General features: G+C 38.7%; 1 protein-coding gene across 12 annotated transcripts in view; it reads right to left on the reverse strand.

Annotated features, from left to right (window-relative positions):
- Window positions 1-17,773, reverse strand: part of RALGPS1 (Ral GEF with PH domain and SH3 binding motif 1) — a 120,028-nt gene that overhangs the window by 19,116 nt on the left and 83,139 nt on the right. For all 12 annotated transcript variants that reach the window (XM_080401457.1, XM_080401466.1, XM_080401465.1 and 9 more), the window contains 3 exons: window positions 16,148-16,285; window positions 14,383-14,476; window positions 5,956-6,023 (listed from right to left, as the gene is read on the reverse strand). In XM_080401457.1, the coding sequence (XP_080257583.1) occupies window positions 5,956-6,023; window positions 14,383-14,476; window positions 16,148-16,285 (300 nt within the window). The remainder of the gene's footprint in view (window positions 1-5,955; window positions 6,024-14,382; window positions 14,477-16,147; window positions 16,286-17,773) is intronic.

Genomic DNA, 17,773 nt, shown 5'->3' on the forward strand with positions numbered 1-17,773 from the left:
AACTAGGACATTAAAGAGACTTGCTTGGTAGGAAGTCACAGAAAGCAATAGAAAGTGGTAAAGTTAAAAATCAAGCATGAACGTTCTCTTCCTGATAACTTTATATTTGGTTTGACAGAACAGTCCTCTGCAGTTTTGGTGAAGCTTTGGTCTATTAGGAAAAAACACACAGACACTAATTCTGGATGGATTTAGCGGTTGGTAACAACATGTAAATCCCTCACATTTGTCTGGTATTAATATCTTTCAAAAGTACTCAAATGAGTTGTAAAAATTTGTAGGGAAAGTATCACAGAGGAAGAGACTGGAAATGAATGTAAGTCTGAAACTAAAGAGCAGTTTTCTGGATGGTCTGTAAACTTTTGTGACGAAAACTTAATTCTTCCACTTCTACCTTAAGTACAGCGTAAGAAAAGCAGACACTATGGACATGAAGCAATAACCAAGCACTTGCAAAAGGATTAGACAATCCTCATTTCCACAGAATGATTGGCTGCTAAAGCACTTAGCACAAACTATTTATTAGTTGCCAAAGCAACCAGTAAAACAAATGGCAAAATTAAATGTCAAACTCAGTGTTTACATGGAAAATGACGGCGTGGGTTTTGCTTTTTTTCATTCTAAAATGCTGGGACTGCTGTACAGACGTCATCAGTGTAGTATACCTACTTTCAGAGGGTTACAAATGTGTAAATATCCCAGTCTTTCTTCCTCCTGCTTCTACATTTTCTACATTTTTAGGTCCTACATATCAAAAAGCTGAATGGACTCAGCATAGTGGGCTGAATGTTACCCCAACAATAAAAAAGAAAATACACCCATTTCAGACTAATTGCTCCAGATTCCTGACAGAGTGGTAACAAAAAACCTCTGGTCTACTTATTCTCCTCTCAAGAATTATACCAAGACCTACTTGGAAAAAACAAAAAGGAAAAAAAAGGAGGGGGTGAAGGCCCATCTGTGACTATCGCACAACGAAACCCCCAGAATAAGGGCTGTCCACAGCTGAGGCACGGCTGTTGCTAAAAATGATTTCTAAATGCTAACTTCAATGAAGAGGTTTGTTAAAAATCACAGAATCATGAAGACCAGCCTTTCAGTCACTTCAGATTAGGTATGATTTTCTGGATATGGTAATTATTGTGACATTATTTTATCTTTTCATGTTGTCTTCCAGGACAGGATAAACACTGTATTTCAGAGAACAGGTACCCTGTTCTATATTCTGATTAGCACTACACCCTTAACTTTTCAAAATAACATTAAGATGATAAAAGAACATGCATAAAGTTTTGTATACTGAGCTACACTTGGTGTGCAAATCCTAAGGAACTTCAGTTGCTTAGAAGGGTAACTTATTTGCCATATATTACATAGAATATTTTCTTTTGTTCTGGGAAAATGTATTGAGTTATACCTTCCAAAACAATCTTGTCTAATAGCTGTACCATAAATGTACTGGGCATCTCCTAGCCAGCACTGCAGGAACACAGATGTCTTTTACAGCTAATTCAACTGGAAACTGTGAACAGTTAGCATGCTGTAAGCTCTCAGCTACATTCTCTCTCGCAAACTGTAACAATGCAGAATGAACAGACTTAACTTGCTGCCAAGGAAGTTGTGTGAATCAGAGTTCCTTAAAGCATACAATTTAAAGCTCCTTTTTAAATTCTACTTGCAAGAGACAAGAATCTCTGCAGCGTTATGGAAGGCATAAAATCTTCCTGTGAAAGCACTATTCACAATTATATATGCATTTGGTAATTAAATGAGACCATCTTAGCCACTAATACACAAAACATAGCTTGTTGTGAGACATTCACTTTAATCAGATGTCTGCCTCCTGTTTGAATTTACTGGAAAACCAGTTGGCAACCAAACTGGAAAATGGACACATGGTTTTCTCCAGTACTTTGCAAACAGAAACATTGAAGGATTTAACTGTTTTTATTGAGCCACACACTCATAAAGATACTTTAAGGGGAAAAAAAGAAACCCACAATGTCCCTGGCTATAGTAAACTGTTAATCTTCTTTTGAAAGAGAGAAAACTGAAGTTAGGTAGGAGATAAAGTCATAATGATGGGAAGGAAAATCCACTTCCATCATCAACACAAGTAATTACACTTTAGGACATGAAGACACCACTGTTACCTGCACTCAAATGCATTACAGACTTTGGAATTATTAACAGTGACATCAAGCTTTTTCTCCATATCTGGAAACACAGCAACCTGTAAGAAGGCAGTATGTCGCATGCACAACTCAACTAGACTTACTGCTATTAGAAACACATTAACTTTCAGACTATCAGGAGAACTGAACTGATGACTGCCCCTACGGACTATGCCTTAAACAATTGACAGGAACATTAAATTACTGCCTGAACTATTCTGATATCTTCTCTTATCGTTAAAGCTTGCTGACTGCAAAGGATTTACTCCTGGCACACAATGGCTAAAGCGGAAATAATCTCAAATTATAATTTGAATTCAAATAAAGTTGACGCAAGTATCTCAAATGTGCGATTTTAAATTTTTCATGGTCAAATATCTCATTACTGATATCTGAGTATTTTAGCTCAGATTTATTCAAGACTAATATATGGCTATACTTCTATTTGTTGATGTTGTGAAATAAACAATCAATTATTGCCTTCATGCTTAGTTAGATTTCAGTTTGAATTCATGCTAACTTACTTAACTAACCTTCACCAGGAATTAATTTTTTCAGAAAAAGTACACTGGATTCCCTTTAGTAGCATTTTTGCAGCCCCATATGTGCAGGTCACTAAAAAAATCATGTGGGTATTACAAAATGCTGGTGGCATTCACTGTCTAACTGGCAGTAAGTGAGAACTTTCCAGCTAAGCAAGAAATACAGCAGTCCACAAGGGTGTCAAGCTTTGGAAGGAAATACTAACAGAAGAATGGAGCAATCGGAATGATTCAAGACTTGGTTTCTAGTAATCATATTAATTCTCACTCTGAATAAAGCAACTTTACAGAGCAGACAGGGACAACTGCAGATTCAGAAGGGGAAGTTCACCCTCCCCTAACACTGCCAGATACCGTATGATCACACATTCAGCTGAAGAGATACTACCGAACATTGTCCTCCTCATCAGTATTTGTTGACTCCAGATGAGCTCACTGCAATATAAAGCCATATTAATTGCCTGGCTCAGGACGGTTCAAAGTTCTTGTTTCCAACTTCGGAACTATATTTTTAATTGCCTTCCATTACAGCTGTAATAAAGTGTAGTCCCTCAATTCAGAACTGCAGAGTATTGGTCATAATCACACACCACGCTGCTATGACTGAAGTTAGAACTTCCACAACCATCCTAATGAAATGTTAATATCAAAACCCTAGTGTAAAGCATTTAAACAGGAGCAATACAAAGTGAAACCCAGAAAACAAAATAGTTCACGTGTATGTCTGCTTTGCATATGTAAAATATAATCATATGAGAACAACGACTTAGTTTTAAATTTCAAGGTTGAGAAAGTAAATCCTCATGGAAGTAAAATCACCTATTACATGAGGTTGTGGGTTGACCTCGGCTGGCTGCCAGGAGGCCACCGAGGCGCTCTATCACTCCCCCTCCTCCACAGGACAGGAGGCAAGAAAATAACCACACACACAGACAGACACACAGACACATGAAAACAAAAAAAAAATTATCCTCTGCTTCCCATCAGCAGGCAGTGTCCAGCCCCTGCCTGGGAAGAAGGGCCTCAGCACTCACAGCAGCTGCTTCAGAAGACAAACGCCTCAATGACAAATGCCCTCCCTCCTTTCCTTAGCTCTGCCTGCTGAGCACAGCGTATGGCCGGGGGGATCTCTCTGTGGTCAGCTCGGGCCAGCTGTCCTGGCAGTCTCCCCTCACAAGCTCCCACCGGCCTTTGGCAGAGACAGCCTGGCCGCTGGGCGAGCACCGACACTGCTGGGTGAGCATTGACACTGCTGGGCGAGCATCAACACCGGTGCCTTCCCAACACCTTCCAGGTACCAGCACCACGCACAGCACTGTGAGCGCTGCTATGGGAAAAGTTAACTCCTACCCAGTCAGACTCAACATACATATGTACAAAGAATGTCTTAATTCAGAACTCCTTTTGAACTTACCTGTTTTTTTAAAAAAAATTCCTCCTATTTCCTTGTATTTTACACTACAATTAATAATACTAAGCACTGAGGGAGAAAGTGCCTTCCTGAAGAAATGTTCTCTTCCCAATTATTATTTCTATAGATTTTACTCCTTATTCCTTAGAACTGCACAGACTGAAGACCAGGTCAAATATTTATCTGACTCTGGGAGCAGCACTCACAATCCTGACAAATGAGAGTTTCCCTGTAACTGACTGGCCATGTGATACTGAGAAAGGGTTTCACAGCACCCAACACGAAGAGCTGGGACGCGGAAGAAAAACACCCTTATTTCTTTTTCTCTTTCCATACTTAGCATCTTCCTTTTTGACTTCTCTCTTTCATTCACTTTGCATGTCCCTCATTTGGTAAGAAAAGACATTTTGAATGCCAAATGAAACTGCTTGTCAGATGTGCTCTAGACCCCTTGGGTTTTTCATATCCACACATGGTTTAACGTAATTTACGAGACAGAAAATTGGCCATTCAGGTTTAAGAGATTAAAACAGAACAGCTTTTGAGCTAATGGCTCCTATAGTAGTAAGTACATTTCACATAGTCTGATGTTTGTTTAGCCTGTTCATAGAAATGAACTGTGTTGTTACAGCTGACTTGTTTTGGTCAAGTTATGGATGGTACTGTCATTTTTTAAAATGTTGCTAAAAGCTATTACAAATCTTTTGTCCTCCAGCTTTACACAAAGAAATTGTCTCAAATGTATGTGTTCACACAGAAACCTGAAAGAATTTCCCATGTTATTGACTGCATTGATTTGTTTGTACCGAAAGAGTGCTCTTCCTTCTTCACTTATTAAATGGTAATGAAAATGTACGCATTTGTTAAAAAAAAGTAACACGATCTGATTTCTGTTCCAATGCTAACAAACACTCACCCTGTGTTATCCCTCAAACTGCGACTGTGCATATACAAGTCAGCAATCTTTACTGATGACTTATGCTACTGTTAATACCTCTGAATTACCAGGTTTGGCTTCTGGACAAAGCAGCTCACAGCAATACTACAGGGAATCACAGCCCCTCAGTAGACTCTGAAATGTTAACAAGGTTACTGGGAGACTTGGTATCAATACTCGCAACCTTGGCAATTAGCACTGCTCAATGCCAGGGATTAATTTTAGGCATACTGCACTGTAGCTGAGTTTTCAGTCTTGGCAGAGGAATGTCCAATAGGCTTTATGGTACCTATTAAAAATGTGAAATCCACTAATAAATCATCTTAAAAATGCTCCCCTCTGCCATCGAGGTCAACCTGTTCTCTGGAAAGGCAAATAACAGTACACCCCTCCTCTACAATCTCTGCAAATTACATCTCACTTTTGAAATCAAGGTGTTTTCACTCAAGATCAATGGATTTGTTTTCCTAGTCAAATGAATGCTGGTATGTGTGAAAGCAATCTTGATATGTGCGATATAATTTGTTACTGTAAGAACCTCCAAAGGTGAATATCATAAAGGAAGAAAATTATTTAAGACAAAGGACAGTACTAACCCAGGTACAAGATGGCTATGTAGAAATTTGCAATAAAAATCAGATCTTTTATAACCATCAGAAGGGTGGTGTTCTGGACCAAGGATGTTCTGAAACTGGGCATACGCATGGAAAAGGATCAGTTCTCTGATAACCCTTACAAGATAATTCTGTAATTGCAACAAAATCTCGTATTTAAAACTGATTAATTCCTCCAAAAACTCTCTGATACAAATTGGGTTTTCCCATATACTTCAGTGGAGGACTTCTGAATTAAATTATTTCCTTACTCAAATTTTTAAATGAAGTTTTATACCTGCAAGATCTTCTTTGGAGGAAACCAGTCGAGGAGAGCTGTTACCTGGCTCAATTCTTAATGATAATCTGGAAAAACAAGTTTTTAGAGAAATTAACAAAAAAATTTTCTCAATAAAATTTGAAAGAAACTGAAGAAAGTAATTATTTTGGCAGTGGTTAGCAGGAATTTCACTTTGTTGGAAGTGCAGTTATTTATTTTGTGATCTAACAAAACAGTATTTTTTTTTAAAGTAAATCACTACCTGTTAGATCCAAGAAAGAAACTGTGAGGGACATCTATGAAAACAGAAATGGAAATTGATATTTATACTCCCTACCAGTGTAAAACCTGAAGTTCATACAGTCTTTCACCTGGAAAAAAACCACCCTCCAAAAGTTAGTCAATTTAGATACAAACCTAATAGCAAACATTTTATTTCCTCTGTGCACAAAAAGTGAATTTATTCTGTTGCCATGTAGAAATGTGCACTCAGAAATAGCTATTTGGAAATATTAGTTACTATGGCTTATAGAGAAGGAGTGTAAGTGGGTAGAGTGACCAACACTTAATAGTAAAAGAAGATAATCAGAAGAAAGTTAGAATATTATATGCCCCTCTGCCTCACTCCAAGTGTTTTATGGATGCACTCACTGTTGCCTTATCTCAGCACTCCAACACACGTCTTGATCTTCCAGTGCTTATGGCTTCTGCCACCTCTCAAGTTCATGCACTCTTGACATTCATGGGTCCTTTTTTCTGTACCAGTTTGACAAAAAAGTATGGAGGACTACAATGTTAAGTAAATTTTAATGGAGTAGGCAAAACCCCAAAGGAAATAACAGCTGTCATTGCACAGCATTAACATGTAAAAAAGTTGTGCAGGTTTCCAGCTGCAGCCCACAGTACACTGATGTACACAAACACCAGTGAAAGCATTTCTAACTGTAGAAAAAAACATGCAAAGGAGGGGGGGAGGGTAACCTATCACATTCTAAAATACCATGTATGGCTTAACTGTCACGTTCCTTACTACCTTGTCTTTCCTGTACACAGAGTTTTATGGGGAATACCTTCCGGTCCATTCTCCACAGTATTCACACAGTGTCAACTATGTTTTAGGGTGAAGTTAGTTAACAAACCTATGGTTCCTTTTCATGTTTTAGGATTTCTGTTTTTCTGTTCTTTTAACTATCCAAAGTGATGTATTTCAAGTAGGTAATGAGCCACTCCTTTCCAGACTATCTCTTCTTTCTGTCAACATGATTTGTGTGACCAAGGAGTGGCAACATGCCTCCGCTAGAAGCCAACAATGAGAAAGTTGCAGTAATGTAAGTCAGCGCACAATTCAGATGTTAATCATATGGGAATTCCTTTCAGTATGGAAAAATGGCAAACCCCCCCCCCCCCACCTTAATGAAGACTTTCCCTGCAAATGGGGCCCTCCTGTGTGAATTTATCTTCCAAGACCAAACTCTTTCATGATGGAAAAACAGCACAGGTGAAATACTGCCTACGAGTATGTACAGAAGGGGAAGTGCCATGACCTGCTACCAGATTTAAGGCAAGAGCATCTGACAAAAGCAGGAAAGATCAACTTCCATCTAACTTGCACTATGCTATTTCTCTCTTTCTGTTTAAAACTATTCTTGTAAAGAAGAAAAGGGGAAGGTAACAGCAGAAAGTAAGACCTAACACCTTTATGCTTTTAAAAGGCATGTATCTTTACACAAGCTAGAAAGCACCTGTGGTGTGTGCTGCACTTAAAAAGTTCACTGACAAGTCACCAGTGAGTCTTCAGTACTGTAAAATGAGATTACATCACTCTCCACTGGTCAACTCTTTAGAAAATGTGAAGTTAGACACTGTTCCTTATCTGTTTGGTTATGTTAGAGTATACTCAGAGCTCGCAGCCCTTGCTAAGTGTCTGACAGTTTGGTCATTGACTTCAACAATGCCAGAAGTCTGCAATGTTTTCAAAGTGACAAAACCACAATTTAGCTGCTCAACTTAGGAAAATCCAGGATGCATTAAAAGAACAACAAATAAATATTAGCCTAAAATTGAGTTTTGGTAAATATAAAATGCTTATGCTGATATTTTTAACACAATATTTAAAATAAATGGTGAGAAAAGGGAATATGATCAGACAATGAGATGTCATTCCTGGACCAAGCTTATTTCCTCCTCCCTCTCTCCCCAGAAGGCTGGAAACAATCAAACCCATTTTTATTTCAAAAGAAATTCACTGACATCAGTACAGTTTCAACCAGTCTTGGCTTGTTTGTCACCACCCAAACTCATTTTTGCAATTCCTCTGACACTGCATTTTCCACTGAGCACAGGTGAGATGCATGCACACACATGCTCGTCTGCTCTCACCTTGCCACATGTGTGTACAGTTATGCCAGCAGCATGAGCAATGTCTCCCAAGTAGCACTCAGAGTCAGAATCTTTGGCCCCTCTGAGGTTTAGCGTGATACCATCAATAGGTCTGTGCAGACTCTGACCCCCAATGTGCTTATAACCAATGTTCATCATTCATATCCATCACATACCAAATTATATTCTCACAGCTCACTGTTGCCAATGATACCCACTAGTATTACTACAAGTAAAAAACTACCTTTGTTCCAGCATGCCTAATAAACCACTCATTGCTCGTGAAGACACTCTTTTGTGTGTTTGCACCTGTATATGATCAGAACTTCATCTCAGAAGTCACTAAAATTGTCCAATATCACAGCACTGTCAGACATTATTTTTTTTTCAGGAATTCTTTGCAAAACCAAAATCCTTGCTTTACCATGGCGAGGAAACCTACTCTTAGTGCAAAGTCTAAGTGCTGACATGAAATTTCAACATTCCAAAATTATCCAGCAAGAGTTCAGCTAACAGACATGCCAGGATAAATCCTAGATACCAGCCTCAGAAACTGCCCATTAGAAATGGGAATTCCCAAACTGAGGAGTTAGCATTAACAACCTAAAGTGAAACAAAATTTAGAAGTAAGGTTTCTAGGAAAAAAAAAAATCCACCACAGAGATTTACTGAATAAACAAATGATCAATTTACCCTCAGGAATTAAGGCAAAGCTTTTAAAGAACAAGGCACAGGGGTAGTAACTGAAGGCTTCATTCCTGGATAGTAAAAAGATGACATAAACGATTTATTTTTCCTTTTTTAGAAGCCTGATACTAAAAATGTTTTCTGGAATGTGTTAGGGCTGGTATACTCTGCAAAGGAAACTGGACCTCTACCCAAACCTAGTCGTAAATAACACTCTGCTACTGAGTACCACCATATAGCTCATTTAAGAGTAACCTTCTCAATAAGCAGGAAAAGAAGAACCTAACATAATGCAGAAAATAAAATAGGTAGCCAGTCTTGAAGATTGCTTTTCTTCATGGGAGTATGCTGGCCATTGCAGGATGAAACTACTGCTAGGATAGTAAAGCTACTTTTACTCAGTTCACCTAATGTTAAGCAAGTGAATGAAGACACAGAATAGCCTCACATGAACAAGAAATTTAGCAGCTCCATGAGGAGGCTGAACAAAACTTATTCATCTTTCTTCAGACAAGGAAGGTCTAAGTTGCAATAAAGCAGTGTGGTCCTCAAAGCTGTCACTCAGGGCATTTCTGACCAGCATTTGTGTACGATGCAAAAGGGGTCTGACATATCTGGACACTTTGAGCCTGTGTAGCACTTAAACAGTAAGTCCAACAGTTTTTGGAAGCTTCACTGTCCCTGAGAACATCCTGTGGATGAGGTAGCCAAGTTACAACTATAGCTATTGGATCCATATGGCCACCGGAGCACTAGAAATCTCGAACTAACAATGAAGGCTTCCCCCTACCCCTGCCTTCGACAACCATTCTTGGTGGAAAAGCTCCAGGGAGTATAGCTGCCTGGGAGGCCTATTTAAGATGGACTGTGGCCAAGGTTCACTGTCGTAAGTATTAATATTTTAAGCACCTGCCATACAATTCCTGTTACCGTAAGACTAAAAACACAACAGTGCAGCTGGCACTTTTATAGCACCATCATTGTTAGGAGTCAGTATTATGTTGTGATTGCCTATTAATTTCTCTTGGACACTTTCAATAGGATTCTGACTATCTGAATCTAAATTTTAATTCAATTTTCTGTAAATCCTCTTACTAGTGTATGATAATATCAGTGTCTTGCCTAATATGCTCTAAAGAACTGAATTGTATGTATAGATAGCAGCCTACAGAATGGGATTCCAATCCTGATTGCCCTGTCCAGGTAACACTGTAATACAGATAATAGTCTTCAAACTGGCTTTATTAAAAGAACAACTTGCAGAGAACAGCAAGGCCAATTTAGACCAAGAACAACTATGGAGAATACCAGGCCTGACCTGATGATACCAAAAGGTCAGCAAAAAATTGTTTCAGAACTGCTGCAAGGCATGGCAGGTTAGGAAAGGATGTGGCACGGTGTCACGATGTTTGGCTAGCGCTGCCTGGCTCGGGGAAAACCTGCACACCTGGGCCAAGCACTCTGCGCAGATCACTGCTTACGTTGCTGGAAGAGGAAGAAGCTTCTGCAGCCGCTGCACCTTGGTGCCTCTGAAGCCCACTGTCTGCCAAGGATGCCCTGAGGTTAACGAACAGCAACACCTTTTGGGTATAACTGGAAGGAATCCTGATGCTTTAGGTCCTATTTTTTCCCCCTTAGTCTTGTAACTAGCAAATGTTACAATTTCTCGGCTTCTGCAGAGAACAGTATATGGGCTGAGCAAGAAAGATCTGTTATTTTTAGGCTATGACATCATTGTCAGGGGTTTTCTGGAGTGTTCCTACTTGCTGACAGGCACGAACCTAAAGCAAGCCATTGGATTGGCATAAAAAATTGTTGAGAAAAGCTTTGTTTATATAAAGGGGCTGCCAAATTTTCCTTTTCAGTGTAATTGAGGTTCTCATTTGGCAAAACGTGTGCTGGGATCCTGCCAAGTACATTTTAGGGCAACTATCTAAGCTTTTCTCCCTGACAGCCTGGTACTGAGATAGTTCTGTTCTCCCTGCCAAAGGTCAAGCATGCATCTCTTTAGAATAGGCTAACGCTGTCCTGGCTCAAAAAGAGCAGTCACTGGAAAAAAGAGAGAGGAGATCCTTTCCCACTATAAAAACTTAGTAATCTTTGCCTTTTGAAGCGTTACAGTTTCTTCTGGCGTGGGACCAGAAAATGCTATGAAACTCAAGATGCATTAGGGAAAAGTGAGACCAAAATGTGAAATCAAATATTCAAAACTAAATCCAAAAACTTCTTATCAAATACAAAGGCTTGAAGAGGAATGAGAGTTCTTTTTAAGGTTAGTTGTGATGAGTTTTGATGAATACAAATTTTTAAATTACAAGCTTTATTCTGATGAAACAAACATGGTAGAAGAAGGTCACAGTTCTCCAGTGTATATAAACTGCAGCAACCTTACTAAGCTAAGACGCAAATCTTTCCCTCTGTTAAATATGTCTTGTGACTTCAGTTTTTCCTTGCCACAGTGAAGCCCAGAAAGAAAACTAAGTTTGATTGAAATATTCTCAAAAGTGACCAAATCAAAAGTACTAAACAATCTTTAAGATACAGCAAATATCTTCCAGCATTATCAGCAAGGTTGCTGCTAAAGTTAAAATTATTTTCAAATTTGATCTGGAATTACTCATGATTTGTAGTTTTTCCAAATACTATGTTATAGCATCACATACTTAGAGATAACACTTGTTTAATCTACAGTTCATGAAAGCTATTGCGTATATAATGTTAACATTATGCATCATCAGGGAACTCCTCCTAAAAAACAAACTAAGCAACATGACCCATTTCCTGAATCTAATCCAGGGGCTGTAAAGCCTATACTAAATCTACAATTCTCCTTTACAAATTACTACTCAGTTTAATTTTGCTCTGTTTGCGACTTTAATAAAGCATGGAAGTATGTAAGGAAATTTGTAAATAATGACCATTTGTTATATTTTAACACCAAAATTTACGTCTCGGACTACCCTTAACACAAGTCTTGGACTGCCTGACCTCCAAAGGCTGTGCCCAATGCTAATGTTCAACACGCATCTGCTGCGCAGTGCATTCCTATTTGCGAAACACATACAATGTCATGAGCCTGAGAAAAGGAAGAACATACGCATTCTATCATCCGTACCCTGGCAGGAATTCTAATTCCATGAAGCAGATAAACTTTGCTACAAAAACATCACACAAACACATTCTTTTCTTCCAAGTAATTTTCCTACAGAAACATCACTATTCTTAGTATGCGTGATCAACCAGACACAAAAGCACAAACCTATCAAACCACAGGCAGGTGGGATCCCCTGCAGTGAACGACCCAATGCTGGTTCAGCTTCTGCTGCTGAAGGTTACCCTAAGCAAAGGGACAAATTCTGGACATTTTCTATTTGAAGTATGTCCTGATAATACTCAGTTCCAAAAGAATACCTCGTCTGAATGGTGTTACTTTTAGTATTCTTCTCTCAGGAAAAGCAAAGTTCCACACACATTTATCACAAGAATCCATACTGGCAGATCTGGCCAAGGAGCAGCACCGTATGCATGCTGCCCTGCCCACAGCTGAGTGGCACAGCGTTGGCCACTGGAGTTACCGCCAGCTGCAGCTATGTTCAAAATCAAAGAGAAAAGACAAATTGCTTGACTCATGCTATGCTCAAATGTTGGGTTTTGTCTCTGTTATCTTTTTCTCCTGAAGTGTCTCAGTACGATTTTGCATCTGTACGCCAGCAATATCAGCTATAATTGCAGCAAATGTAGAATGGTTAGGGCAGGGCATTCTTTACGCTTGTACATACATGACCCCACACTGGTAATACGCAGTCTTCTGATGCACTGAATCTGTTCTTTTCTTTTCACAAACGTTAACTGGTAGCCTTCAATTCATTAACTGATCAAGTTCTGACTTAAAATTATTTACTTATTTGTTTCACTACCTGATTAAGAAGCTGTTCCAGGCTTCCATTACTCTGCTAGTTAGGAACCACATTTCAACATTTAGCTTAAACTTTTTAACTCATTTATCCTTGTGCTACCATTACAACTTAAATTGCTCTTTACCCTCCCTATTTTCTCCCAATTGTGTTGATACAGAGTGACCATATTACCTAAACTTCTCCTTTTCCAGGCTAAAGCCAAACCTACTTCTTTCATTTTGGTGTTAGAAGACAGAATTTACTCACTTGATTGCACTAGCATTTTTTTAAACCCACCATAAGCATGGATGGCCAGAATTGCATACAGTACTCGACATAAGGTCTTACGAGTTCCTTTTGAAGCAGTATTAACAAATTTTTATAGCAACGCTGTATTTGACAGAGAGGGATGAATTTGTCTTTTTGTGCCTTTATCTCACTTCTGACACACATCTACTGGTCAACACTATAAATTATTGTTAGAGTAAGTATGTAACATTTTGATTTTTGTGTCACTATCATTTTAGTCATCAGGCCATCTAATTCTTCCTTGTGATATCCAAATCATATTCTATTTCCAAGAACCCTTCCAACACTTTCATTAGCATAGGGTCCAAGTACACACAAGTTCTGAGACCAATTTCTTAACTGAAGTATTTAATAAAATTGGTAACAAGACTGGTTTTAAGAAATTCATTAGCAATCCTGCTCTCCAAAACATATTCTAAAATCTTTCATAACACCGCTGTATTACTGAACATCTGGTTGCCTTGAATACTTTAAATTCTGTTCACCTAAATAGAGGTACTATATTTGTCAACAGCTAATTATACAGCATTGCATCAACCTTGGTTGAGTTATTTAAAACCTTGGCTGCTAGACCTATGATTTAATGTGCTAGTTCTTTCAGAATTATTGGACAGGGATTATCACCTCTTTTACTGGAGCACATTCAGATACTGACAAGTGCGCTCTACAGTGTCCATTTCACACCATTGTGTGGGTTAGCTCTTCTCCACTTCTGTAATCGTTGCTTTAACAAGCTTAAGCCCCCCAAACTGTCAGGTTCATACCTTATGTATCGGCTTATAAAAAATAGTTATTTGAAATTGGAAGATGTTTTTAATGTGTTATTTACAATAGCATAGAATCAATCCTGGACATGTTGGAGATGGCTTTAGGGTTTCGGAACAAAATTCCCAGAATATAACTATGATGTAACAGAATAAATACTCGATTTTCATCTGCTTTTAACTTTTACAAAGATATTTCATTTTGGAAATCTGGTTGGCATCGTAAAGGAAGACTGTCATTCTGGATTTTACTCAGGCATGCTGGTATTATCAGCTCCATTTCTAGTATTAAGCACACCAGACAAACCCCAAAACATCTTCAGTCAATGGCCTTTTGTTCAATTCTTAATACCAGCCAAGTGATCTCTCCATTAAACTCCCCAAAACCTGCAGAACAGAACAGTACTTACTTGTAATTGTCATCTTCTACAAATTTCTGAAGTTCTTCAATGTAACGGACAGACTTCAAATACTTTTGCACATGGGGCAGAGTTGTAAGATGATCTGTGCAGTGTTCAAACAAACAAAAAAAGAACATTCACGTAATCCAAAACTAATTATTCTTTCAGGGTTTTATTCTGGTTCTTAAGGCTATCTTTGTGGAATCAGAGAATTTGAACCTTCTTAAAGAACCAATCAGGCAGAAGCATTACTTTGACTCTAAGATGTTACAGATTTGATTGAGCAAAAGTGATGCTCAGTTGTTGAAGAAAACACAGATGCATTTCATCATCATGAAAGTTAGTGGATTTTATTATATACTGTCTCACAGGTGGAAAAGAGTTACTTGCTGCAAACCCTGCTTGAATTTTGTGCTTACTGTTCTGCAGGAAATTGGAGCCTGCAGCCATAGCTGTTAGTGATTCTCATACAAACATGAAGTGACTTAAAAATTACAATGTTGAATGCCAAGACAGACAGACACTAAGTTCAGAATGACAGAAAAATTCTTTGGTGCCTCGTACAGGGACAGGAACACGCCTTGCAGCATCTAACAACTTTTATGCTCTTATAAAGACAACTGTTTTAAAGGCCCCTGTATTCCAGAATATTGTTTCTTCAAGGCCATATAACAATTTTCATTCTGATTTTAACAAAAGTACTCAAAAATAATGCACAGCAATGCTGGAAGATGCCAAAACTGTAAAAAGGAAAGGGTCAATGAAATAATGAGGCTTCTTTGTCAGTCAAAGTATTGTAAGACAAAATGAAACTTAAAATAACAAAGGTGACAGCTGAATAACCTAGCTATTCAGAATCCTGCACCGCTATGCCTAGTCCCTACCTTTAAATACTTTATAATACCAAAGCTGACAACAAAGGACAAGGGCTGGATACGTAGGCATCCACAAGTAACTTCTCACCTCGTTTTCTTACAATCTAATTTAAATTTTTTCCTGTTCAAAACTCTCCAAAACTGTAGCATTTAAATGTTTTGAATTTATTTAATTGCACAGCTGCTCTCAAGGTTTTCCAGCTTGTTTCATGTTTAAGCAATCAAAAGTCATGCTGTTAGCAACAGTACACCGAGTATTTGTCAAGACTCCAAAACCAGCACATTTTTTGACATAAGGCTTCACTAACAGGCTAGAATTGCATAACTGAATTTCGGAGTAAAATCTTGTTAAGAGAAAGAAGCAGCCCCCTCATGTTCCTCACTTCATCAACAAGTGAGGTATGTGGAAAAGCTTAACACACAATTTAACAACTGTTCTATAGATTGAAATATGTGGATTTTGTTTTGTAAACATATCATCAGGATGCTAACAATGAAATGCTAATGAAATTAACGCATTCTGCACTCCAGAGACATCATATCTACTGTAAAGGAAAGGAAAGACATTAAGGTAATTCTCTTTGACTGCCTGGGATGGAAGTAGAATATAATCCAGATGCAATAGCTGTACTTGAAAGTATGTCATGTCCACACTTAGCATTAAACTCTGCACAACTTCTGTAAACAGTTTCTACAATTCAGGATACATGCTCATTTGCCTAATCTACTGATAAGATTGAAACTGCACGGAAGTGGAAGCCACATCATTTACTAGTGTTCAGTTCTACCAATGTTAGCCTCTTGTGTTGCCTTCACACAGGGCTGACACTGGCTTTCATAATGTTGTACTAAACTACAATTTTAGTTAAGGCTTAATAGGTATAACAAGATTTACCAACCATAGTTACAGGAGACTTGCAGATCAGCTATTATTCGGAGAATATTGTTCATTTGATTGGATCTTTGTTCATTCTCCATAATGCTGCCTGAAGCGGGATATGCAGAATCAATGTAGATTAAATCCAAGAGATAAATTCCTGAAACAAACAAACCAATCAACCAATTGATCTAGTGTTTCAAACAGAAATGGTTGCATAATTTTTAACAAATACAACAGACAGCAGCTATTTAGCCCCACTGTGCTCTGGGCCCATTAAACAAAGGAGAGCTTGGGATCTGCATGTTGAAAAATGTCCTAATTAGTGCTTGAGTTCGCTAACACCTCTTAAAAAAGGACAGAAAAATTCTGCTCATGTGCACTTGTATAAGCTAACGTCAACTACAAGCAGTCTGCAGGACCATAACAAGGACACTGAGAACAGAGCAACAGCTGCCACGAGCCGCTGATGGTGGCACGGGCAGCTGGCATGGAGCTGACGGCAGCCCAGCAGCCTGGGCCACGAGCCGAGCTCAGCACCACAGCGCAGCACCTCCTGGGCACGGCCCTCCTCCCCGCACAGCCACTGCTGCGCCTCGGCTGGGGCTCCAGCCTGCGTCTGCTGCAAGACAACAGGAGATGATGTTTAGGTTTTGATTATGTCATGATTTAAAAAAACATAAAGAAAAGGGGTTTATTTATGAATTCCTTAACTGAAAAAAAATGCAGTTATCTGCCTAGGACCATATTTCTTAGTAAATACAGAAAGATGGTGATTACTGTAGTTGCTAAAAATGCCGATTGTTCTAATTTGTATTGCGCTTTTCCAAAGCACTGCCCAACAAGACAAAACTTCATTTTTGGTTGGTAAAGCAGCACATTATATACAGAAGTCACATGTGGCAAGACGTTAGCTACCATCACCATCCAAAATATATCTACATCCCACATTTGATAGGCAGGTATTTTGCAGATTTAGTCTCTGTTGTACAGTACTTTTACCTTCACAAATATCTAAGGAAGAAAAAGGCAGGCTTAAGGCTGAAACGATTTCATGATACAGCATAACATCTCTTGCGTAGTACCCAACTGCTTTTTATCAACACATGCCATTCAGTACTGCACATACCATTATGATTTGCAGCAGGCTTCTTTTACAGCCTAGAGCAGTTAGAGAGCAATCACAGCCCAAGGGGGTAGTACATACAACGCACAACCATCGAGTCTGAGAAAACTGAACCATCACCAAGATCGCCTAGGAAGTTTAACTCTGTAAAACTGAAAGGCAATTCTGCAACACAGTCTTGCAAGACTCATGAAAGCTACTATGAAAGCATAATGCAAGGCCCATCTATTTACTTCAGTAATGAACTGAATGCATTTAAATGAAGATGAGGAAGAGCATCACTTGCTTTTGTGAGGATACTTTAATCAGTTTTAGTATTTCAATTGTATGAATGCAGGGAAGGGGTACAGAGGCTATGAGCGTGTGTGTAAAATTAATTTATTTTAGGACTTCTAGCTATGCTCTCTGTTGATCAGGCCTTGGGTGCAGAACACGGGAAGGAACAAAGTCATAATGCACAGTACTTAATCTCTTAGGGAAGTGGAACAGTTAGTCTGCTGAGGCAGAGTTACAACACACTTC

The sequence above is a fragment of the Falco punctatus genome (assembly GCF_963210335.1).
Source record: "Falco punctatus genome assembly, chromosome: 9".
In the NCBI taxonomy this organism is placed as follows: domain Eukaryota; kingdom Metazoa; phylum Chordata; class Aves; order Falconiformes; family Falconidae; genus Falco; species Falco punctatus.